The 26,022-nt window shown below is 38.2% G+C and overlaps 1 protein-coding gene across 1 annotated transcript; it reads right to left on the bottom strand.

Moving 5' to 3' along the window:
• Positions 1-88: 88 nt before the first annotated feature.
• Positions 89-24,158, bottom strand: LOC139728339 (long-chain-fatty-acid--CoA ligase 1-like). Its single transcript, XM_071639284.1, has 16 exons — positions 24,069-24,158; positions 23,038-23,175; positions 20,118-20,219; positions 14,684-14,783; positions 13,132-13,340; positions 10,027-10,104; positions 9,339-9,473; positions 8,342-8,427; positions 7,535-7,589; positions 6,875-6,970; positions 5,288-5,449; positions 4,251-4,367; positions 3,433-3,576; positions 2,582-2,683; positions 1,682-1,753; positions 89-226 (listed from the first exon to the last, which is right to left on the bottom strand). The coding sequence occupies exons 1-16, from the start codon at positions 24,156-24,158 to the stop codon at positions 89-91; spliced, it is 1,824 nt and encodes a 607-aa protein (XP_071495385.1).
• Positions 24,159-26,022: the final 1,864 nt, after the last annotated feature.

Consider the following 26,022-nt stretch of genomic DNA (forward strand, 5'->3'; position numbering starts at 1 on the left):
AATAATATATTCCCAAAAACCTGACCAAACCTGACACTGTATAATTGCCTTGTTGTTCAAAGAAGGCAGGTAAGAACAGATCAGTCCCCTATTCTAGGAGGGCGTACACGCCGTCGATGTCGGCCTGGAAGTGTTCCATGATGGCGTCACGTCGATTCTTTCCTGTCGGAGTCAACAAACCGTCCTCGACGCTGAAGGGATGAGGCTGAAAGATGAACTCATTGACCTGCACGCAGTGAAATACCAATAGAATGGTCTTAATATTAGAAGTTCCCCACTGGTAGATATTCAATCCACAAAAATGTACCATCATTGCGCTATATCCAAGCTTTTTCACATTTAAAAAACAAATGTCTCCTTAATACGAAAAGAAAGTTGTTCATAGCAATTAAGGAAATTAATGTAAAAGCACAAGGGTCTGTTTGTTTCATGTTTTATTATTTTCTGTTTGACTTTAATTTTCAAAATATAATGGTCAAGAAAGCCATAGCTCTGTACAGTCGGAGGATTGTCAGTCAAGCATGGCTATTGTGTGACGTGCTGTAGAGACCACAAAATGTCTAGTGCAAGTGACGAACGTGATTTGTTCATTGCAGAAGCTTCTCGGTTGGTTTACAGAGAACAGAAGCTCTCTCAAAATGTATTATAATCATGAATGAGTTGCCTCCATCTGTCTGAGAGAGAATGCTGAAGAGAAGTGTGCGAGAGGGTTAGGTCCACGATTATATCCTGTTCAAAGTATATAACAAAGAAATTGTTTCTGCCGAGGAATTCGTGGTGCATGGCATCATCAATGTCGACATCGAAACTGAGCATCAACGATACATGACGATGAAATCATATATAAAAATCATAGGTCTTTCAAAGTGTCTGTAGAACGTAAATCATCAGCAAGCTTTCTTAGCGGTCAAAAATTGTCCAGCCTGTCATTGAATACCTTATGATATTGATTTGATTCTCAAGGATCCATTGCATTTATTTCACATCAATCTGTAGACACAATTTTCAATTTGGATTGAATTTCAAAGTTGGATAAAACTACAAACTCACAAATCGTTGAAGGAATTAAACTGTCTTTCAACTGATTGACAAATTGCCCTACATCGACGTAAATAAGCACTGAATTGATCAGTGTTTTAGTAGTAGCCATGATAAAAAAATCATGGGCGTACATACTCGAGCAGGATTTGAACCTACGACCTCCTGATCACCGGACAGGCGTCATCTCCACTAGACCACCGAGCTTTCGCCCGACAGCAAGTGTTGGTTCTAATCCTTAAAGCATGCAGCGGGTACTGCTTTGTTATTCAAATTCATGAAGTTCTTCCGTCGAGATGTTTTCATTGCAACTGATTGACAAATTGCCCTACATTGACGTAAATAAGCACTGAATTGATCAGTGTTTTAGTAGTAGCCATGATAGTGGCTACTAGCATCTAGTGGAGATGACGCCTGTCCGGTGATCAGGAGGTCGTAGGTTCAAATCCTGCTCGAGTATGTACGCCCATGATTTTTTTATCATGAGGGGAGGGGAGGGGTGGGTGAAGAGGAAAAAACAGCTGAAATCAATAATGCCTATATACGATAAAAAGGCAAAGGTGGATGAAATGTAGCTTGATAAATGCAGGGAGGTGAGACGAAAATGGTCTCACCTCCCTGATAAGATCAATGCCGCACTTGCCTTTTCAAAGTCGCAGAGTTCCAATCTTTCATAGATCTGATTCAGGTCAGCTTTCACTTCATTCAAGAGAATCTGTGAGGATGAGATAAAATATAATATTGCGGGAGCATTAACTTCATCTCTTCATACATAATGTTGCGATCGTCAAAAATACACATGCATGGAATCCATCGCACACACCTAGCCGTCTATGTGCGGCTGATATGCTTGCACGTAAACAGGAGAAATATTACCCCTGGACAATTACTGTAGAGTCTTCCCCTGACCCTTACCCTAATCCTAATCCTGAAGCCTAATCCTAACCCTAACCCTACTAGCATTCACTCCTACGCAACCCTACCACCAACAGGTATTTAGCCAGGGGTAATTGTCGGGGGGGGGGGGGCATTATTGTCCTGACACGGACAGTGTCATCTTGCCACATTGCTTTCCTTTATCCTTCAGTGATTATCTTCTGAAGATATGAAATATCCACCTTGTTCAAATGGCACATTACAAATGCACACGTCTTTTTTAATTACAAACACGAGTGTATAGTCACTTAAACACACACACACACACACACATACACACAATTATGTATACATTTCAAGCCTATATACATTCACACTCACGTAAGCTTGCTCCCACACAGCATCAATTTCGCTCTGCTGTTAAGCTGTATTGCTTTTCATCGCAACACGTATTATACCTCCCATCAGGTTATTTACAATTCGGATAATTATATGTTCACAAAGATATAGGCCTAGGTGTCTAGGTATAAAGTGATCTGTGGTCTTAGCAAAATGTGTATGATGTCACGCGTGGTGAACGAGCTCTCAGGGAAATAGGGCAGAATATAACCTAGAGAATGCTATTCAGCAAAAATTTGTTACGTTTCATTTACAGCCTTCAACCAACCTTGTCCTTGCACAGTTCGACGGGAGTTCCCGTGAGGTCGTTATTCTTGGCAAACGTCTCCAGTTCGTCTTCATCTGCTACGAGGACTGCGATGGTCTCTTTCTGGTAAATCACAGAAATGTATAAAACATAAAGAGGATGACAAGCAAGTTGATGAAAAAGGAAGAAATGTTATGTAACATATTCACCATACTATTTATGTACAATTCGAATTCGCCGATTTATTTTCGTAAAAACTTGCATGGTTTTCGTCCCGAAGCCTTATTTGGACTACAGTGTATTACTAGATTTACCAAGCTTGCATACATTGTATATAATTATGCATTTCGGTTCTTGGTATCCCTGCAGTTTCAGAGCATTATTGGTTGTTGATGCCGAGTATAGTCTATGGTAAAGTTTCTTCTTGTCAGAAACTTCAAGCCCTGTTACAATGTATTGGGTGTACGTAAAACATAAATATTTGGATAAACTGGTCGACAGAATCGAGTTATCGAGTTTGTGATCATAATTCAGTATGTGAGAACATTTTTAGAATATTGGCAGAATAAAGCAAAACGAATGCCAGTTACTGTGACTAATTTGACTTCCAATAAAAGATAAATGAAAATGCCTGAAACGATTACTTATACTCACATTACATTGCAAGAATGAAATTATACAGATATTTCGTACACACAAACACTTTATGTAACTCTATGTTTGCATGCATGTGTCTGTATGCTTGTGCGTTAAAGACTTAAGTATTATACATCCTCTCTCTCTTTCTCTCTCTCTCTCTCTCTCTCGTTATACATAATCACGAGGTCTGGAGGAAATTTTATGATGGCGTCGCGACAGCTCCAAAATATTACCTTTTGGTTATTTCCGTAGACGAAGGCTTGAGAAACAAAGCGACTTTTTGTCATGATGCCTTCAAGCCTTTCAGGAGTGATGCAATGCCCCTCAGAAGTTCTGTACATGTGCTCCTGGCGCCCGACGATCCTAAGCGCCCCGTTCTATAAGAATCATGAATTTTATAGAACCTTTTTATATTCATTACGTCAAGTCTGCGAGTTTACTTAATTAGACTTGGTTCTGATTTGGCTTTCTTTTGTTAATTTTCTTTCTGACGCAACACATTGATCACAACACAAATTTTTTTATTTCTTTTTTTTTTCAATAGAGTCTATCACTAGGGTGAAATAACCAAGGAAACAAAATCTGCCCAAAGGTCATGTTTTGGGATACTTTTCTCACTTAAAGATGCAATGGAATTGAGATTTGTTTCACACAAGACCCAAGTCCCCAAAATGCTGCAAGGATTTAGGTTCTAGTCAAAATAACACCAAGTTGAATGGAAGGCTGGGGGACAAACATAGCCTGAACATTAACTATGATACAGACACAACAAATGGAATATAACGCGGTAAAAATGGGGAAGAAAGAAAAAACAGGCGCAGGAGAGGAAGATATTGATAATCTATTATTATAAGAATAGTCAGAGTGTCAGAGGACAGGTTATAAGCAGAAAGTATGCTAAAACATTTCCCGCTATATAAGGACTCATATACCGTACACATAAAGACGCTGGGTAACGGTACCAAATGTTCCCCAAACAAATAAAATAATATAATGATAAGAATGATTCATAATGATATATCAATGATAAAGTTCAGAAATCGTCACAAACCAGTAACCACTCGCCAATGTCTCCAGTATGAAGCCAGCCATCTGAATCCCACGAAGCAGCGGTCCATCGTGTCTCTTTAAAGTACCCTGACGAGACGGCGGGACCTTTCACACAGATCTGGAGGGAAATTAGAAGAGGAGCAGATTAGCTCCTGTGAGCCACACAATGAAATTGATGGACATCAGATGTGTGTGTGTGTGTGTGTGTGTGCGAGCATTTTTGTAGGTATGCATGACTGTGTATAAGTGCACGAGTATTGTTAGACGGAAAAATCCTGCTTTTCGTTCGATTTGCATGTTAATGAGATTATGAAGCCACTTGTATATGGCCTTTCCGGTCATGAAGTGTAAAATTGTAAGTTTGTTTTAATAAACGTAACGTATTTGAAAGGATTAATTCCTTTTATCGCCACATAGCAGCCTGTTGGTAGTAGATAATCAATTCATTATGAAACGTATAAGAGTGATTCGTTCAGCTGTCTGGCTGTGTCGGCAAAAATGGACAGGAATAAATTTACAAAACATTGTATCTCCTATTAGCAGAAACAAAAATTGTCATACAAGCATGACAACGTTAAAGAGAGAGAGAGAGAGAGAGAAGGCTTGATTTAAGTGTCAGTTTAAAGTATTAAAGCTAAGAGTAAGACTTGAATGAAAACGAGATGATTTGACAGCAGCCAGCCAGACTTGGGCGACATTTGTTATTCCGAGGGTTCCTTAATCCGAAAATAAATATAAGGTTTGCATAATTCCAGAGGTTCGTTATTCCGAAATCACAAATTCCCCATACCTATGAGTGTTCGTTAAATCAAGAATGAAAATAAAGGTTTGTATTCCAAAGGTTCGTTTATCTGAAAAATGAAGTAAGGTGCGTTAGTACGAAGGTTTGTTAATCCGAAATGAAATAGGTTCGTTTATCCGAAAACGGAGAAAAGGTGTGCACTTACGAACCTTCGAAGCTTCCTAGTTATTTTCTGATTAACGAACCTTCGGAATAACGAACCTTCGGGAATAACGAACTGTAACCGCCAACCTCACCTCGCCCTGGTCCTCCTCGGTCCGGTAGCCCATCTCCGGCACGTCGATTAGCTTCACGACGCAGCAAGGCATCACTGACCCCACGTGGCCGCTTTCCGTCTCCCCCGCCACTGTCCCGCTTATCACGCCACCAACCTCCGTCATCTCGTAAACCTCACTTACCTGCATATAGAAAACACATTATGAATATTTTATAGATTTTGATGTTCTTGGTCATGATGACAATGGCAATGAATTATCAGATTTGTAATCACAGCATACAAAATACAGAAATGTCAGTCGAGAGATACAAAAAATAGAATACAATGTCGTATAGAAAATACAGAAGTATGAAAAAACCACATACACTGACATAAAAACTAGTGGGAATAACGTTCATTGAAGGTTTGTGGTGATAAAGATGTTGGGTCAAGGACCAAACAGTTATGTTTTTCAAGCTTTGTAAAAGAGCATTAATTTTATACATTACATTTAGAAACAAGCGAACACACACACACGCTAGCACACACACATACACTCACCAATCAAACAGTGCTCAAAGAACAGAATGATGGAACTTTTATCTATGTCTTTTCGAGTTTATGCAAACGTTTTTTTTTTAAATCATTATTATTATGGTGTGCATAGTATGCGTTTCCAGAGAGTCTATTATCATTATAGGAAAGGTTGTGGACCACAGGGTCAAGGGTTTAACGACAAGTTGAAATAGTGTAATTGTATTTTCCTTATGTCATTATTCTCTGAAACGGTTCAAAGTATTTCATAATGTTACGTTTCAGCGTTTAGGTGTTGTTTATTATGTGAGATCAAATTCTGGTGCAAAAATGTGCAATAATGATAACACAGAGTGTTGGTAAGATACAATAGTGTATATTTGCTGGTTAGATATACGAGAGAGTGTGTGTATTAGTGGATTGAGAGTTAGAAGATAGAGAGAGGGAGAGAGAGAGAGATGTGCAAATATCAAACGCTATTTTAGTATATAACCATGTATTATAATAATTCGAATATAGGATTCATTTATTTATTTATAGATTTGATGTAAAACGCTGTGTGTAGATTGAATGTATTTTGATATGAGAGTTCATGTTTAGGAAGAGAAGATTGTGAGAAAATATTTTTTTAATCAAACTGATTATTCTTGCTGTGTAAAATGTGTTGATTTGAGCTGTATAACAACATCTGTATTAATAAGTATAAATGACCGGCATATACAATTAACATTAACTCAATTTATTTTTTAACAATTATTGAGAATAGTGATATTGCAAAATTGTGATTGTAATATTTGTTTTTGCTTTGTATTATAGGTTGATCTCATTGTGCAATGGTTAAGATGAATAAGATTGATTTTTTGCTGTTCTATGCATTTTTTTTTCATTGCTACGCTGTATCTTGTGTGTATTTTTAATGTATTCATTTTGTTTACAATGTCTGTAATTCAGCCTCCGGGCTGCGATGGATATTGATGAATAAAACTCCTTTTCAACCTTCAACCTCTTCAACGTTATAGTCTCACAAAGCTATAGACAATAAGGGTGTTGAAGGAGGCCTATGTTGATGGAGTTGTGATATTACGGAACATACCGGACATCCACAGACCACTCGGAGAAAGAGCGAGATTTCGGGAGGGATAGATCCTCCACCGGACAAGATCCACTTCAGCTTTCCCCCAACAAGATCCTGTGCGATTGAGATGGTAAATAATATACATGATTATGATCAAGGTATTTTTTTATTTGGTTGTTTTCACTCGTCAAAAAAATTCATGTATATTCCACATTGGAGAGTTTGTAACCACAGATTTTCATTTCTCAACGCCAGTGATGTTATGACATGATACACAATACTCACCTTTATTAATACCATTCTGAAAGGCCCATTCAAAAAAGTGACAAAATCTGGGAAAAAAATGTTAGTGTTCTATAAACAAATTATGCAGATTGTTGCCTATGAGGAGTATGTCTGGAAAGCATGACGCAAAGAGTCAGGTGTATTTATAAAATTAGCAACTATACCTTCCAATAGCATTAAGGATGAACATCTCCACATTGATAAGAAACATATACAGATTCTCCACGTCAACAGACTGCCTTCTTAGAAAAAGAATAAATATATGAATACACATACATATCATGTGTGTCACCTGTCATTACGTGAAGAAGAAATGTTGAATGTAATAGATATAAGATTATGACTTCAAATAAAAGTCATTTGAATAGATATAAAAGCTGCGTGAAACCTTACCTGGAATTTGTTGAAGACGAGTGTGTCACTCCACGTGTCTCTCCGGAGCACATCACTGTAAGATATTCACAGAAATTTTGTTATTTTTCATCTCGGCCAGGTTTTCAGCCTTTAGGAAGAGAGCTCATATGGTACAATATAACTTATATAACGCACCATAACACAACACCATTATCGTCATTGTAAGACAGTAGTCAAGAGAAACCGGGAAAACGTTGTTATTATAAACATCCTACCAGTAGATCATTTCATTTCCTTTTGAGTTTTTTCTTGTCATCTATTCTACATCTGATGTATCATTGGCCTTTTTTTTTTTTGGAGGCGGCATTGACCTATTACTAAGTACTTATCTTTAAAATGCTTACCGCCATTTTCATTTGGTTCATGTTCACACTATGATGAAATTCCATACGATGCCAAAATACCAACAAAAACTGCCCTGTTCGTAAAACAATTTATTAGAGCATTGACTCCCCGACAAAGACCCAGGGAATGAGCTAAGAAATTAATAAACAACGAAAACCCGTCATGAATAGATAAATTACCTAACAACAAGACGTAATGCACAAAAGGAAAAACGAAGACTGAATAAGATTAATTCAACTTTTTCGCTGCAGCAAGCTGTACCAGTCGTACAGCAATACAGCATCGAGAACAATTTTTGCTAGCAAAAAAAAAAAATCAAAGTATAAAACTTTCATGTAAGCAATAAACTTCTTTAGGGCAAGCTTGCATTTCTACTTGTTTGTCAATGTCTTACTCATTGTAGGCAATGAGTCCACTAATCTATTTCCTCCCCTTACTCACTTCTTGGCGTCTGTTTTCTTGTTGTCGAAGGCCCAATTGATCATCGCTCTCTGGAAATACGACGATGCTCTCATGGTTCCTATGATCTGCAAATTTTGATGATATTTGGTTTAAAAAACCTGTATGTTTCTACATCTGTGCACACTTTTGCAACTCTCCTATAGAAATTTGGTACTAAATCTGACCCAAACTGTACTGACTCAACTACAGGTCAAACATGGGTGTGAACCTAGACAGTTCTAGCTGCTCGTCTGCTTTTTATTATTGTTATGTTTTCAATTGGACTCGAACAGAGTGCATCTACTACAAGTGGCTAGTACCATCAAGTGTGGAACAAAATGTTGAGCTTGATGCGATCGTGGTTGAACTTCTCGGACCCTCTGGTTAAAATTCACATCGCACGACCAGTGCTTCTTACCTGTAATTCCATAATGACTACATGCCACTTTTTGTTTGTTGGCAGTGCTTACGTCAGAGATGATGAGTCAAAAAAAGTTCAATAAGAAAACAACTGGAAGCATATGCGAGCATGGAATACCGTGCACAGTTGCACAAAAGTAAACGTCTTTTCAATTTAGTGTGATCACTCTACTGATAGATAGCTCGAACTAATCAGATAATTATTTTGCATGGTTTACATACTCGGAGTAAAAACAAATGACAGGACGATACCAGAATATACGTGGATGCGTCTCAAATGATGACTAGGCCTATATCGGTCAAACAGAGAGAAATTGATACAACCTATGGATGTATAAGCTTGCATTCGAGATCGATGATATGGGTAGCCTTTATCACGTCCTTTCTATAGACTCGGAAAGGAGAATGACGGGAATATAAAACATCAATTTTCATATTGAAGCCAATCAAAGCGTCCACAGCGTGGCATGTTTTCTTCCTATCATAAGCATTTATCCAGATAAAAGTCAGTGCAAATCAGAGTGGTTTGTGTAACAATACCTGACGATATGAAAGGATAGGATAATATCACACAAACCTCGTCATAGAGTCGAATAACCGTCCTGTGGTCGCACGGAATGAAGTCGGGCTTTAGCTCTTGCATGTCTGCTAGCAGATCGGACGTGTTCCCGCGGGAAAACCCAACGGACCCTCCTCGCGTCATGACCAGAGTCTTCGCGAACGAGACAGAAGAGAAAACAATAAGCTAAACGTGTGCGTAGATGATTGCTTTTAACATTATAGTAACAGTATACTCAGAACGAAATTTGATCACAGTCATTGTTACTGCAAATTTCATCACATTTTCATATCAATATCATACCGAGGCATCACCATCATGATATTTTCAAACTTGAAAACCAAGTGACTTCATTCCATAAAATGGTAACACGTTCGTGCAACTCTTCTGATTTTACTGTAAGTTTCTTTCCATTCTCTTGCATAGGTGAGACATTTCCTCTCAACTTTCAATATGGCACTATTTCAACTATCCAAAATTCCCATCCTTCAATTTTCCGATCGTACAGCTCTTCCTATCTTCCAATCTTTCAACATTCGATTCAACATCTTTTGTCAGTCTTTCAATATTTAAGTGTTTCCCAGCTTTAAATCATCCTATCTGTTAATATTTCATTCTTCCAATTTTCCAATTGTATTAGTCTTCAGTTATTCCAATCTGCCAATCTTTCAAGCTTCCAATATCCCTGTCTTCTATGCAGTCTCACCTGTACGGTGTGCTCATATCGCTGCGCCAGTGGAAGAAATGATATGCTGACACAACCAGACGGGAAGGCATAGATTGTCTGAAATTCACAGGAATGCAAAAGAGAGGAATGAAACATGATCAAACTATTTAAAAATTCTCAATTTGATGCACCTGCGAGAACGCCATCTCTAGATTTTCACAAAATTGGGAAACCAAGCAGATATGTTACAAATATTTACACCAAACGTTTTACGCACGCATTGACATTTTGTGCCACTTTATTGCTTGGGATCATTGTTTCCAAATTCATTAACTGTATATTTTCAAGTGATATGATTTACAGTAGTAAACAAGAGTCATTCATTTTCCTTGCTCTTGTCAAATACACTTGAGTGCTTGGCATCTACTTTGTTTCCAAAAATTGTTGTCATACTCTAACAGGCAAGCCCTGGGCCAACCTTCTTGTTTTCAGACGAACAGAAAAAAAAGGAAAACGAGGTATTCAAGTGAATAATCCCTGTTTGTAGGAATAAGATGATAATGTGGGATGTTCGTGAAGAAGTGTTCCAAAATCACATTTTGGTGACCTATAGCTTGCCAGTGTTATTCTTCATTCATCCGCAATACGTACACCTATCCTTGCTCCTATATAATGGCGGTAATTGTGCACAAGATTTTTCTGTTACTTATTAGGCCTCGTTTGTATCGGCGTCAATTCTTCATTATCCACACTCGGACTGACAACCTTGAAGCTATATAGCTCCCAAGGCACAGACATTTATAATGGTTCTCGGGTCCTTGAACTGTTTTCCGATAATATAATTCGTTTCTGACAAAAAGGTGCCGCTCTTGCCAATACAGGTGGTCCAGAAGCAAGGTAATCCGTTAATTATTTCTTTCTCCCTGCGCCCTTCCATCACCTTGTCTTGTCCAGCCATGTTCGCGTAAACGCAGACCTGTGCTTTTATCATAAGGCAGGCCAGCGAACCCCGATGATCTATTTTCACACCTTTCTTCGCTTCATCGTTTTTACATCAATTTCATAATCAGGTAGACTTCATTGTACCTTTACTTTACGTCATATCTCGTTAGTCTTTTCGTGTTTACATAAGGATTTCTTTCTTCTGGGAATTTAATTATCATAAAGAGTTTTAATCAATAATAACGGGGGTAAGCAAGCGTGGTAGATAGAATGTATTGTTATTGGCTGCCAGACATACCGATTGATAAGTAATTAAGCATTGTTATAAACGATTGCTAGTATCGGATTAAGTTCTCTATGTGTAATCATCTATTAATCAGTGCATCTGTTTTCATGTCTATAGATATAGATATACTATTTGATTAAATCGGGCCAGTTTGTATTCCCTATAATGTGACTGGAGTTCCTGGCCTATAGCTGATGGACAACATAGCCACTTTGAATTGAAAAGACGAGTCTCACCCATAGACACGCCAGCATAGCTCCACTATTTGACATGATGTTTCCGTGCGTGATATTTACACCTTTGGGCATACCTGCAGCGAGAGAAATTTGCTATCATTGATCTGTTCTGCGAGGGCACTGGGAAAATTGATTATGACATTATTTAGGAATTATAATTAAATTCATTGTAAAATTTGATAAGGAGAACGGCGTTATGAAGAAACAGCATAATAAGCAACGTATACACAATGATAATAGCAAGAATAGAGATAGTAATCATTGTGAAAATAATACCATGTGATGATTACGATCATAACATTATTAATGATGTAATGCGCACGTTGCAATTCAGATTGCAAAGCTGTAAAAATTAAAACATTGGCAGAGAAAAGGGAAATTTTCGGAGTAGCCATACACTCAATAAAACGTACATAAGAATACAACAACCCCCCCCCTAGAAAAAAATAATAAGTTAGGCATATTTATAGTAAAGTGGCAGATAGATACCTGTTGTACCGCTGGTGTAATTAATCATCGCAAGGTCCTCCGGCTTACAGGGCTATCAGACACGAGATAGAATAAACAACACATAAATGAATTAGAATATACTTCCTTAGAACATTAAAATCAAACTAATCTTAACTTATGGATTATACATTTTAGGCGAGTATCACCATGATCATATTAAATATCCATTACTAAGTTGTTGCTTTTTTCTTCAATCTCGTATTTGAAATACTGTACATGTAGCTATATACAAAGCTTTAAAATTCAAGTCAACCTCGTCTTGGTTGTCTGACGTAATTCTAAGGGATGGACTTCAAACGACACCCTCATCTGAAATGAAAATAATGAAACATAGTTCCAGATAAAGATAAATGATATGCGTTTCGACAGTTTGCTTGGTATATAGTTTCTATCAAAGTGACAGCAAACATTTTAACCACCTGCCTATCAAGTGAACGGTATAGACGTGCCAGATATTAATCAAACAGTGTATTATAGGGTTTTACACAGACACCTAATCATAGTACAGGGTTTTACACAGACGCAAAATTATTGGATATTGAATATTGGAGATCTCCCTCGGTTAGGTATACCCTATACAAGATGCAATTTCAATTGGAGCCAACCATCAATGCGCGGCATATTCTGACAAGAATGCCACCAGCAGCGACATCATCGTTATCAATAATTGGTGCAACGGCCTTCGGCTGACGTCATAATCATTATTCTCTTAACTGACATTAACTTTGCTGACATTCAATTCAATTCAATTTATTTTCGACAAAAGCATATAGACATCACTTTTTTGGTAACAGAAAATAAAGTGCGTTAAACTATATAAGATGAAAAGAGTGTACAGTATTGTATAACCTTAGAAGAGGTAAAAATGACAGTTTTTACCTCTATTATTGTACCTCTACTGTTGTCTTTACTGTTAATATCATAAACATTAATGTTTCGCTAATGACTTGTGATAATCTTATCGTGGTTTCATCCCTATCTCTGATAGTCTCTTTCATACACAATGACTCAGGTTATTCAGTTTGTAATTCTTTTGTTTTGTTTCGTTTTGTTTTGTTTACTTTTGGTCGGTTTTACATGGGATGAATATTACTCTCTCCATAAGAATAGGACCTGCTCGTCATGTTCGGGATGTTTTTTATAAGCATGTCTTAAGGTGCCTCAACTCACGGTTGGTTCTCTGGAATTTGCAAGTCCAATGGCGAGCAGTTCATCGAACCCCAGCAGGGTGATTCCGCTGTCTCGCGCCCGGTCTCTGAGCTCCTCGGAACCAGCGGTTTCCATGACAACGATGTACTTTAACGTCATAAGGTACTGACAGAACTCCAGGAGTTCCTTGACTTTCGATAGAGTGTCTACCACAACTAGCTCCATATCAGCTGTCGAAGAGAGTTAGATTATTTTGCGACTAATTCTATTACAAGTTTACAGCTCTTTGCAAGTGACAAACAAACCATCACCAAAAGTACTTGTAATCTCAAAAGGCATGACACGAAAATGTATATACGATTAGATTTGATTTAAGAAGCTTCCGAATCATATGGAATCAGATAAAGACCATGTTGCTATTGATGTATTCTCAGTCAGTAATATCGTTAAAATTAGAATACAAAAAGAGGAAGGATTCTATGTTCATTATATCACATCAATTGTGCCCACACAGTAGTTTTTGCTACAGACGGAATTTCTTGTTAAAATCCTTCTAACAGCAAACTTTATGAATAATCAAAATAGGAAATGAAAGAGAAATGACTATAAGGAATTCCGAGAAAGGAGCTGTTGTAGCTCATTGTGTATGGCAAAAGACTGTCAACGAAGAGATCCCTGATTGTCATCTGGTTCATCCCCGAGGCAAGACATTTTTTACTCATTGCCTAAAATCTCTGGAGGGACATTATAAAGCCGACACTTCGGTCCCGTGGTTGTTCCCTTACAAATGGTAATTGCTTTCACAGCATCCACAAAAAGACGCATTACCTGAATTCAATCAATTCATTTCAACATAAAGATGAATGACATATTTAGGTGACACAAGAATGGCAAGTATGCATTAGTGTTGCAGTCTAATTCATTATAGGAGATGGAGGGTGAAAACTTCGTTTATAATACAACGAATTGACACTGAAATCTACATAATCGTACATTGTGCCCTCGTTGTCATTAAGTGAGTTGGGTAAAATCATTTTCTTTTTAAATCACTGCTCGTTCTGCCGTACACCCTTTGAGGTTAGCACTCTTGCTTGAACAATAAAATACTTCTATAGGGACTTGTTCGTTCGTTCTATATCCTCATTACGCTTCAAAATGAAGAAATCTGCATGCAATATTTTACATGTACATCATATACGTGGACGCATTACTTTTATTCAACTGTGAGACATGTATAAGTATAATTACTATCAAAACAGTCGACACAAGTAACTTCTTCGGTAATTGGTTATAACGGAATCACTTAATTGACTAACGCCTTTGCTTCCTACCGACCGATTGTTAAGGTAGAATGAAATTATGTGTTTCATTTAGATGAATAATATGATATGATAAATATTGCATTACCTGCGTTTGATTTCTCTCAGCTGTATGTGCGCTTCAGGAAAAAAAAATCTTAAATATCTCCCGCAGGGATGTGAAGTTTTATATTACACCAGTGTTATAAAAGGCAATGATAATAAAATCTATGTATCACTAGTCAGTTGGAAGTCATACGTTAAAGTTTACTCACTTTGATTAATGATGTACTGCCATTCTTCTCTCCTGAGATTGCTGTACAGAGGAACAGTTACCATGGAGAAAGTGACGCAGCCAAGGTCGGTGATCACCCACTGCGAGAGAGTACTTCCGAGTCAGTCAAACTTTTCAAAATACGTTCACGAGAGTGAACGTATACCGTGTACAACATTGATAGATAGATCAGGGAGGTGCTAGAGAAGGAGAGACAACTACTGCTCTCCTTTGAAGTCATGCGCGGCACCGCCGAGAAGTTATGCGTTCAACAACAGGTGTTACCCATGTGCTTTGACAAAAGAGAGCATCAATAATCGGGACTAGTGCTCTCACATCTAGAAATTCGCTCTTTCTTTCAATGTGATGGCAACAATGAACTTGTGTACCTTGAATTGGAGCAGCGAATCAAAATGCAGTGTAAAACTGACGATTTTAACAGCAAATAGTTTAAAAGCATGCTGGAACACGCTTTAGCGGAGTACTTTATTTAAAAGATCAAAATATCCCAGATTAAAAGATAGAATATTAACATGCGGAAATGTGCGCATTATAGAAAAATATCAGGTTTTTAAGAGGGCCTAATTTTCATTTCATTTCGATTTGCGCATTACGAAGAAAGTAGAAATACATGTTTATACTATTGAATTCTTTCCTAAACTATTCTAAATCAATTCAAGTATTTCATTTGAAATTTAACGGTGAAATAAAGCTTGTAATTCAACGAAAGGTGAAATGCGTTCTCCGTCTCCGAACTTCGTCTTGCCACTAGAGCGGTGCAGAGCATGACTTCAAAGCGTAGTGGAATGCTAGACATCCCATTGTAACGCCTTGGACCCAAACATGTGTTTGCATGAATTCCAAAGAGTTGCCACTCCATCTCTGTAACACTTATAGCTATAGCTATAGCTAGCTAGATAGATATAGATATACATAGATAGATAGATAGATAGATAGATAGATAGATAGATAGATGAGATAGACAGATACATACATACATGCATACATACATACATACACATACATACATACATACATATTATAGTCTATAGTATTCATATGACTAGGCAGTTCACACGGATTTGAGATAAATCTGTCTGTTATTGATTCAGCGATGATTTTCACTTCTAAACTGCATTCAACTTTGCTTGGCCAAAACTGCAGATCGTTGAAGCTGAACTCGCTTTGAATTCAGCGTTTCAGTTGAATCGGCATAATCTCCACAACGCCTTATCAAGCGATGCAAACGATTTGAAACAAAAAGGGACAAATACCTCGACTTTGCTAAACCATTGTCTTTAGTACACACATTGCTACAACTTTTTACCAGATAAGAAAAATGTGAATGTGAACCTCACACTTACCTTCATAGATTCCTACAAAAGTGCAGTAACAAACTAGATTTAAATCTTCATGCGTCATGAAAGTGCCTTTTAATTCTTGATGGTCACAGCATTTGTTTATCGTTATATAAATTCTGTAGTATTGTCCTCATGATGTGATTTGAAAACATCTATCATCAATGTAGCCTCTGTCTGGCCATTCTTTACACTTAATGCTGTATTTCTTTCACTGTTTCTTGTGATGAATAAAGCCGTTGCTGAGCCCTTATAACCCCAAGAACTTATGTAGTCCGGAACTTTGATTAAATTGATTTTGGAACAGGGTACTCTCACATAATCTTTCATGGCGGATCTTTCGACCACAGAGGTATCAAAAGGTTGATCAGAGCCGTATAAACTAAAGCAATTAGTACGTGCTTTCGAGAGTATAGGAAGCCAAGAACTCACGACAGAGCCATCAAGCACTGGCGTAGCCAGGGGGGGGGGGGGGGGGGGCGATGGGGGCGGTCGCCCCCCCCCCCCTAAGATTTGGACCGGGGATTTGGGAGGCGGAAAAAAAAAATGCGTGTATACTGTATGCATGCACATACATTTCACTCAAAAGTGTGCACCAGATCGTTGAATTTCAATTCAAAATATGCAAAATCTCTCGTGCTTGGGAGGGGGTATCCCCCTCCCAAACCCTCCCCCTCTGTGCCTCTTTCCCTAGCTAAGTACACTTTTTAGATTTACAAAAAATTCTGAATAATTCTGAGTGCACAAGACGTATCACTTATATTCCGAAAACTGAAGGTTCCCTCATGTATAAGGGGAATTTCCCCTTTTAATCGACCCTTTCCTCCCTCAGCCCCCTCCCCCATCAGGTTTTTTTTTTTTTTTTTTTTTTTTTGGTGATTTCCCAAATGTTGATTCCATCAAATATGCGTATACGAGATATCTCAATTTCAACCTTAAAAAGATAAAAGCTCCATGGGAAGGGAAGGGTGGAGATAACACTCGCCCACGCCTTCTCCCTGCTCGCCCCCCGCCATGCAAAGAAGTAGACTGTGGCTATACCCAGATCGCTTTATTTCAATTCTAAAAACGCAAAAGCTCCGCGAGCGGGAGGGGAAATCCCCCTTCCCCTAAGCTCTACCTCACTAGACTTTATACATACGCACAGATGGTGCACATTCGGAATAAGAGCTAAATTCCGTGATTTTAACACTTCGATGAAAAAGTATCGCACCAAAAATTTGCACCAGATCGCGGAATTTCAGGTCTGAAAACGCAAAATCACCTTCGTGTGGGAGGGGATATGCCCCTATCTACACCCTCGTGTGCATGCTTTTTCTGTTTGATTGCTGAACAGACAGCGTTCATGATATTCAGTGTAAGAATTGATACAAGAAGACTAGTGTATTCATATTATACCATTTCATAGGCAAATTGTTCAATAATAATCTACACTAAAATATACTGCAACCTTAAACAAGTGGGACTGTTTCAACTCGTTAAAACACGCAAAAACATGCATCAAATTGCACCATTTGCAACATCAAAATGCAAAAAGTTCTCACCGTGGGAGGGGGGACACTCCCCTCCCACACCCTCCCCTCCCCCCTCGCTCGGGTTCAGACGCGTTCATGATATTCAGTGAACAGAATTAATGCAAGAAGTGTATTTAAATTATACCATTTTATAGGCAAATTGTTCAATAATAATCTACACTAAAATATAGTGCTACCTTAAACAAGTGGGACTGTTTCACGTCGATAAAACGCGCAAAAACGTGCATCAAATTGCACCATTTGCAACATCAAAATGCAAAAAGTTCTTACTGTGGGAGGGGGGACACCCCCCTCCCACACCCTCCCCTCCCCCTCGCTCGCTCCGCTCGCTCGGGTTCAGTCGCGTTCATAATATTCAGTGAAAAGAATTGATACAAGAAGTGAATCTAAATTATACCATTTTATAGGCAAATTGTTCAATAATAATCTACATCAAAATAAACTGCTACCATAAACAAGTGGGACTGTTTCACGTCGATAAAACGCGCAAAACCATGCATCAAATTGCACCATTTGCAACATCAAAATGCAAAAAGTTCTTACTGTGGGAGGGGGGACACCCCCCTCCCACACCCTCCCCTACCCCCTCACTCGCTCCGCTCGCTCGGGTTCAGTTGCGTTCATGATATTCAGTGAAAAGAATTAATACAAGAAGTGAATCTAAAATATATACCATTTTATAAGCAAATTGTTCAATGATTATCTACATCAAAACGAACTGCCACTATAAACAAGTAGGACTGTTTCACGTCGATAAAACGCGCAAAACCATGCATCAAATTGCACCATTTGCAACATCAAAATGCAAAAAGTTCTTACTGTGGGAGGGGGGACACCCCCCTCCCACACCCTCCCCTACCCCCTCACTCGCTCCGCTCGCTCGGGTTCAGTTGCGTTCATGATATTCAGTGAAAAGAATTAATACAAGAAGTGAATCTAAAATATATACCATTTTATAGGCAAATTGTTCAATGATTATCTACATCAAAACGAACTGCCACTATAAACAAGTAGGACTGTTTCACGTCGATAAAACGCGCAAAAACATGCATCAAATTGCACCATTTACAACATCCAAATGCAAAAAGTTCTTACCGTGGGAGGGGGGACACCCCCCTCCCACACCCTCCCCCCCTCGCTCGCTCCGCTCGCTCGGGCTCGGTCGCTTCGCTCCCTCGCAGACTAACCGCCCCCCCTAAGATGAAATCCTGGCTACGCCATTGCCATCAAGTAACGCAATTTGTCCCCCTTCCGCCCCCTCACACACACACACACACACACACACACACACACACACACACACATACACACCACCACCACCACCACCACCACGAACACAAAGAAGTTTAAACAAGGAAAAGCATCACCTGTTTATTAACGGTTTTCCGAATAAAGTAGTGCCGTTAACTTGTAATTAGTACTAAAAGACGTCTCTTTGGAAAAAAAAAAAGGGGGGGGCAAATTTTGGCTCAGCATGTAGACTCTTTGAAACATATGCTGTTCATGTGCTTGGAATAGAAATTAAAGCAATGGGAGCTATCATAGACCTATACTCTAGTCACCCTGTCAAAATTAGTGTTGATTGTGTCCCACAATTTTTGCTCTTTTGCAAGACTATAAAAAAAAATCAGATATCATAATATAATATACTTCTAACAATATTACAATAAAATAACATAAACATAAGATATGAAAGAAAGTGCCACTTTTGGTCAGTGTCAATATCACATTTCACAGTTTAATGTCTGTGCATCCCTGTGATATTTTCTCATGGATAACGCCAACAGCGGTCAAGTCAAAGTAGCCTATCATAATACGCTTTCATGCACAATATTGTTAACTGACGTGGAATCGACATTTGAATCCGCGACAACATCGAAATAGTTTATCACGCTCTGGCTTTCAAAGGATTTAAGCCCGAACAGTCACCAATTGACACGGTGTAAATATGGAGAAAAGCCCTAAAGAACTGAAACGTTGGGGATAATGCAACCATGCATATTGTATGGAAATACAATATACTGTGTGGATGAATGATTTGGCCGCCACTGAGATCCTTCGGGGCATTTGTTACACATTTTGGATTATTCTTGGCAAGGTTGCAAGCCAGACATACATATTTTACCTTGTCAATTTGACTTCAGGAAATTGTTACATGCATGTTTTCCCATCATAATTCAATTGTATTGGGGATTAACTGAGTTCACAGAAAGGTGCCTGTGAATGAAATTGTTCGTAAGAGTTTGTTTATAAATAACTTTGTTGTATAATAATACTCTATTGGTCACTTTCTACTTTCATGACTCTCAGCTGTTTATCCGCAGCTTCTTCAGAATGATAAAAGTGTGTATATCATGACCTTGTTAACAAGGGTCCTATTGGCTCTTATAGCGTATAAAGCTTTCAGTGGGTCCGACGCACAATATTGTATACTATGATGGCTTTGTCTTTTCAAATCTGCTTTGTGTGTTGAAGTAAATAACATGGGGTGACATACTTTTTGAGGTTACACGTAGTAATGAGGAAACCTTGAAGGTCTTACCTCAGGGCGATTGTCACTGAAGATGCCGATCTTCGAGTCGCTTGAAGGCGCGAACCCCTTCTCGATGAGAGCTGAACCAAACTGCTGTGCCCTCATGCGGACCTGCAGTTGCAATGTTGGGCGGTTTTAGTCATGACCGTGAATTGCATTCAGTCTTATGTTAACTATAGGCCTATTTCAAATTATTTCTGTTGTAGTTTTCTGTTTTACCTTTCTTGCACATACACATCAATATCATAACACTGTACGAATGAAACTGACGACGATGATGATGACTGTCCATCGATTTCGACAACGACTGAGACAGTTCCTCTTGTGTCTTTAAATCATGTTCATAGTCATGATACAACAATATACTGTCAGGTTGACTATACATCTGCTACTATATATACACGGCAACTACTGATAATAGTAATAATAACGATGATATTAGTAATGATGATGATAATAACAAAACGATACAAATAATTAAAATGATTTTATTAATGACAATCAATGATAACAACAATAATAAAGACAATAATGATATTGATAACGTAAGAACAGACAGTATATGTAAATAATGTGCATGCGTACATTGCAATTAAACCGTGATATCTTTGCAGATACCGTGACCTCCTTAGTTGGTCTAATTTGCCGAATATTTTTCATCTAAAAGTCACAGAAATAACAATGGCAATGCATGAGGGATGGGCTTCGTCATTTGTAAGTCATAATGCAACTTATCTTAACTTACGATCCAAGAAAGATGATTCATCAATATTGATAGGTCGTTGCATTTCAAACAAAACATTTAAACCTGAACAGCCACAAGCAAAGCGTCATTTAGGAACATAGTTATCGTTAAATATCTTTTAACGTGACGCTGTGGTAGAAAACGCTTAGCCCGGTTTACAGCTGGATTAAGAGTCTTAACATTCGAAAGTTTCGAACTTTTCTGTATGACCTTGACATAATTTAAGATAACTGGTTTATTTCGAACTCGTGGATTAAAATGGGGCACAAACTGCATTCTTTGTCACGATCCGTCGAAAACTCATTGAAAAGGATACAGGTACTGTGTGTTCGTGAAATGCTACCCACTCTTAAACTGCTTAAGTCTTTTGTTTGCGACATGAGTTGATTCATCCAGAATCTTGCATTAGACACAAATACGAAGACAAACAAAGCAAGCAGTAATGTAACATCATTCATTATCATGCTTCGATCGGCCGATCATTACCATTTTTTTGTTGTAAACAAACAGAGTTTAAGTTGACACAACACCCACAAATACAAATGTCATTAGAATATCATAGTAACATGTGTGTGTGTGTGTGTATGTGTGTGTGTGTGTGTGTGTGTGTGAGTGTGTGTGTATGTTTACAAACGTCAATATCCATACCTCGAGATATGACATCCATTCGTAATGCTTCTCCCCACGCGGTCTCCAACCCAAGCAAGGTCCATTGTCTGTATACATAATGAGAACAATTAATTTGCGACTTGTACATTATCTTTATACGGTTTTCCCCTTTTTACCAGTTTCATCATTTTTTTTTAACTTACAGTATACCTGCAAAAGATGATAACATTATTGCTTTTCACTTGATATGGACATAAACTACACCAATGTGGATCGAGTTGTTAATAAAGACAAATGACACAGAGCGCAGCTTTTGCAACTAAACGAGTGAGGGGGAATTATAGTTATGATACAATATAGTGCTTACCGAATGAAAGCAAAATAAAAAAAAAAAGAGAGAGAGGAAACGGAATACTAAAGACAGACGGGGACTGAGGAAGAAAGTGGTTTGTTTTTTCTTCATTGTTATTATTTCTGACAGACTTGACTGTACGAGGGGATACATTGTGAAGGGTTATAGTCCCGGAACACTAGCATGTGCTCAATTTTGAAATCAATATACTCCCTATATTGATTATCAATTTTTGCGAGGTGCCTGAAACATTAAAAAAAGTATTTTTATTTCAGAGTCAGAAGCACACAAAGCAAAATCAGAAAAAAAAACATTCTTAAAATGGGATCTCCAACAGAAGCAATCTTGTGAGAGAGTGACCCTATTGTGCATTAGTACACTATTTGAAGATTATGTAAACTCAAACTTGCAGAAGTTAAAAGAAAAATGTTCAGGAGATCATAAAAATGCTAAAAACAGATTAAAGTCATGAAGGTATAATAAAGAAATGAGAAAGAAGCTGGAGGACAGACTACAGGTCAGTGAGGCGACAATACAGTGTATATGAAAAAAAAAATCTAATCATAAGCATTAATTATTGTTCTTTACCTACCAATGTATACGATGGGACATATGCCACTGTCAATGTATTTATGGTATATGGGCCTACTTCATTACATGAAGTTATATCAGTTAGATATAATATAATCTTCCCACAATTTTAAGCATTAAATTTTGACGTAAAGTTAGCCCTTGATTGTAAGTCCTTCTAATATCCTATTAATTTCTGTCTTGGTGTCAGAAGCAACATCAACACCAACAAATATTTTCGCCCTTTCTTTGGAGACTATGGAAATCGAATCAGTATACATTAAACATTTCAACCATTTTATTAAGGGTTAGGATTTAACGACTTTCAAAGGTTTGCAATTTTTGTGAAAAGGTGATCGGAATGAGGATTATAGTCCTTGGATAGAATTCCCCTTTCTTTTATATTATTTAAAGATTTACACATTCCTCAGCCAGAACAAAACAATGAAGGAAAGCTTTATGTTTGATACACTGAACAGCGGAAGGCTTGAATGAGCAAACCAGAGACTGTGCATTCTGGACGAACTCGTTCTGTGCAATTTGTGGAGCATTGTAAGCGTAGATTCATAGTATAACTTAATGCATTACACTGCAAATTACAGGAAATCATACATAATTATTGAATGACAGCTGCTATAGTTAAAGGACATTGCTTCCAAGTTCTTACTGGAAGTTTGCTCTCCCCTTAGAAATCCTTCGTATGTTGTGGACGCATCGTCGTAAAATTTGTCCAGGTAGAACTCCTTTCTTACGAAGTTGGATATCGGCGACACGTGAATTCGTTCGGGTCCCTATTATGGGAGAGTACACAGGAGTACATTCGTCACATTATGTGTAAAGGGGCCGGGACTAGGGACAAAATAATATCTGACAATCTCGAAACGACTTATGGATCCATTCACACATAGAACTGAAGTACTTGTAAGTTATTTGCAACAGCCACAGCTTTTACTGTTTCGTCTACTTCATTCCACCACCGCTAACGACGTTATAAACTATTATTCTCTAAATTTCTTCCTTGTGTACTACAACTATATCACCCCTTGGCTACCAATGTACCAACAGGCATTACAATCTGGTAACTATATACTGTCAGCACTTCAGTTGAAGTTGAAGTTCATTATCTATATCCACATGTTTACATGGCATATACAATACATAACAAAAGACATATGCATGAATACAGAAAATAGCATGAATGCTAATCGAGTCCGATACCTGCCCTGTCTGATACAATAGGCGTTTTCACATCAGCCCGATAAAAATCTAAGCTCGAGATATTTTTCGCAGAAAATAGTCAGCAAAACAGCGCGCTATTTCAAAACATCGGGCTGATGTGAAAACGCCTATTGGTTCTAAAAAGGCAATAAGTACAGTGCAGTGGATAGCTCTACGTAGTTTGAAAATACATGAAACATGAACATATTTACAAGCATTTATTCTGCCATGGCTATACACGATCCAGTTTTTTGGTTTGTCTGCTGCGTCAAGCAGACAAACCTTCTTCGACCTCAAGGTCATTTCTAAACTTCTGGGAGAAACGAGGGAATTCAATCATAAAATCGGCCTATTTGTATACATTGTCAGAAGGCCTATTATTACGATGAAGTCACTTCGGGTGACAGATTTCTGGATATAACGCTGCATGGTCCGCTTTGGACCACAATGAAGGTGATATACATACATCTGGGTACACCGACTGCTGATCCAGATCAATGACTTTCTTCGTGAAGGGGTGCATCACTTCTATATTATCGTCCGAAGTTTCTGCCATGGTTGTCCCAGTAATGGAGCGAGCGTAATCTGTGCCTGATCTCGTTCCTTGCACGTCGATGAGTGAACAAAGCACAGACGATTCCAGTTCTACCTCTCGACACAAATAAAGTCGCACGAAACACAATGTATCCATAAAGGCGTAAAGCTATACCGTCGACAGAGAAAAAAAAAAACTGTCAGTGCCAATCCTATTCGTTTCTATTCTTTCAGGTCTCCACACATCAGTGCTCAGTATAAATCGCCTTACCCGTATCTTCTCGAGTGTCGGACAACCATAATGGGGGAAATTTGTGAAAGGAAACAATGTTATTTAGACGCGTTGCGCTGAATTACTTTTCTTGTATTACCTGAGAGACGCACCTATATGTTTAAAGTGCTATTCAACACCAGTATGCCCATAATATTTATGTTGGCTCTAATAAGCAGAGTAACATCAGAGGGGGGGGGGGGGTATGGGAGACGTTTCATCGGCAGACCTTTATTAAGATATAGTTATGACATCTTTTAGTTTATAGTTTTCGAGAAACAATGATGATTGGAGCAATCGTGTATACGCAGATTGGAGGAGGTATATCATTGTCGTCCCTTTCACGTCTCAATCTGACCTGTATAAATCATATAACTCTCCAACGTGACAAATCGCACATGTAAAAAAAAAGTTGTGGAATTTTAAATTATAGTTTCACATGCTTTCATCAAAATTACGACAAACGACTTTGGAAATGGTGTTGATCCAATCACCTTAACAATATAAAGGAGAGTACCACAGCACATGTGATGCCATAATCATTCATCACCCTGTAGAAACTGGTTCTATACAACTTTAAAAATAAAAACACACAACTTCACCTGGCCCGATTGTTTATGCTCGCACCTGGTTCTAGTCCAAGCTATTGTAACAAAAGACTATGACATCATCACTTCTGTACTTTTTTTATCCATTCGATCATTAAACTGATATTATGGAGCTTTATACTTTGGTCGAGGAATTAACAAATGCAACCTCAGTGGTTGAGAAGATGATGTCATCACCTCAGAATTCTCCTTTCGGTCTGTACACATGAATAATGCTTAATTTACGAAATTCATATCTTGGTCGATGATTTATCATTCCTAACCATTTCTCCCGTCGTTGTTATATTATAATTATAGACTGATACAGTACATGGTCCAAGGATAAATCTTTATAGCTGATTTCACGTCAAACAGAAGAAATTTAAGATTTATGCCCATTTTAATGGAAAACTTGTTAAGCTGTGCAGGATGACACTAGCTGCTTCATAAGACAACAAGGGAAACCTCTATACGGATCTAAGGCCCGTTGCATAAAAGTTACAATTATGGTAACTTTGCCATCCAATGGTAACGTCCATGGAATTCTTGATTTTGATTGGCTGTTGAGTATTGTTGCCATGGTAGTTACCATTGGATGGCAAAGTTACCATAATAGTAACTTTTATGCAACGGGCTGCATGGCGCACTGTTAGTCTGATTTCATTAGGCCTACATCATATTTTGATGAAAGCCACATTGGGCATCGGGGAGTGGAATTGCACACTTGTACTGCAATTACAGACAAAAAAAAAAAAATGTGCAGACCATGGGAATTAGGAGGAGGTATCAGGTTTACTAATTCATATTTACTTGACGAAAGTCGTATTTGCGGAGTTATGGCAGCGTCAGTTGTCATTCACACACTGCATTTCGTTTTGATCATAGCGCCCTCCGGCTGGTTGGGTTGCCATACATGACACCTCCAATGAGGAGCAACAAAGACACATAAAAGTGGGGTGTTTTCTCCGTTCATTTTGACTGTTTCAATGACGGTCAGCGACTCATGGTAATATAATCACTATTGTTAC

This window comes from Diadema antillarum, unplaced genomic scaffold (assembly GCF_040938485.1).
Source record: "Diadema antillarum isolate AM-2024a unplaced genomic scaffold, OU_Dant_1.0 seq00000173_RagTag, whole genome shotgun sequence".
In the NCBI taxonomy this organism is placed as follows: Eukaryota; Metazoa; Echinodermata; class Echinoidea; order Diadematoida; family Diadematidae; genus Diadema; species Diadema antillarum.

Excerpts from the sequence above, each read along its gene's own strand:
- LOC139728339 (XM_071639284.1), bottom strand. The coding sequence starts at position 24,158 with ATGGCAGAAACTTCGGACGATAATATAGAAGTGATGCACCCCTTCACG. Across the intron at positions 23,176-24,068 it reads AGCAGTCGGTGTACCCAGAT|GGACCCGAACGAATTCACGT; the intron begins GTATGTATATCA and ends CTCCCATAATAG. Across the intron at positions 20,220-23,037 it reads CTTCCAGTAAGAACTTGGAA|GTCCGCATGAGGGCACAGCA; the intron begins GCAATGTCCTTT and ends TTGCAACTGCAG.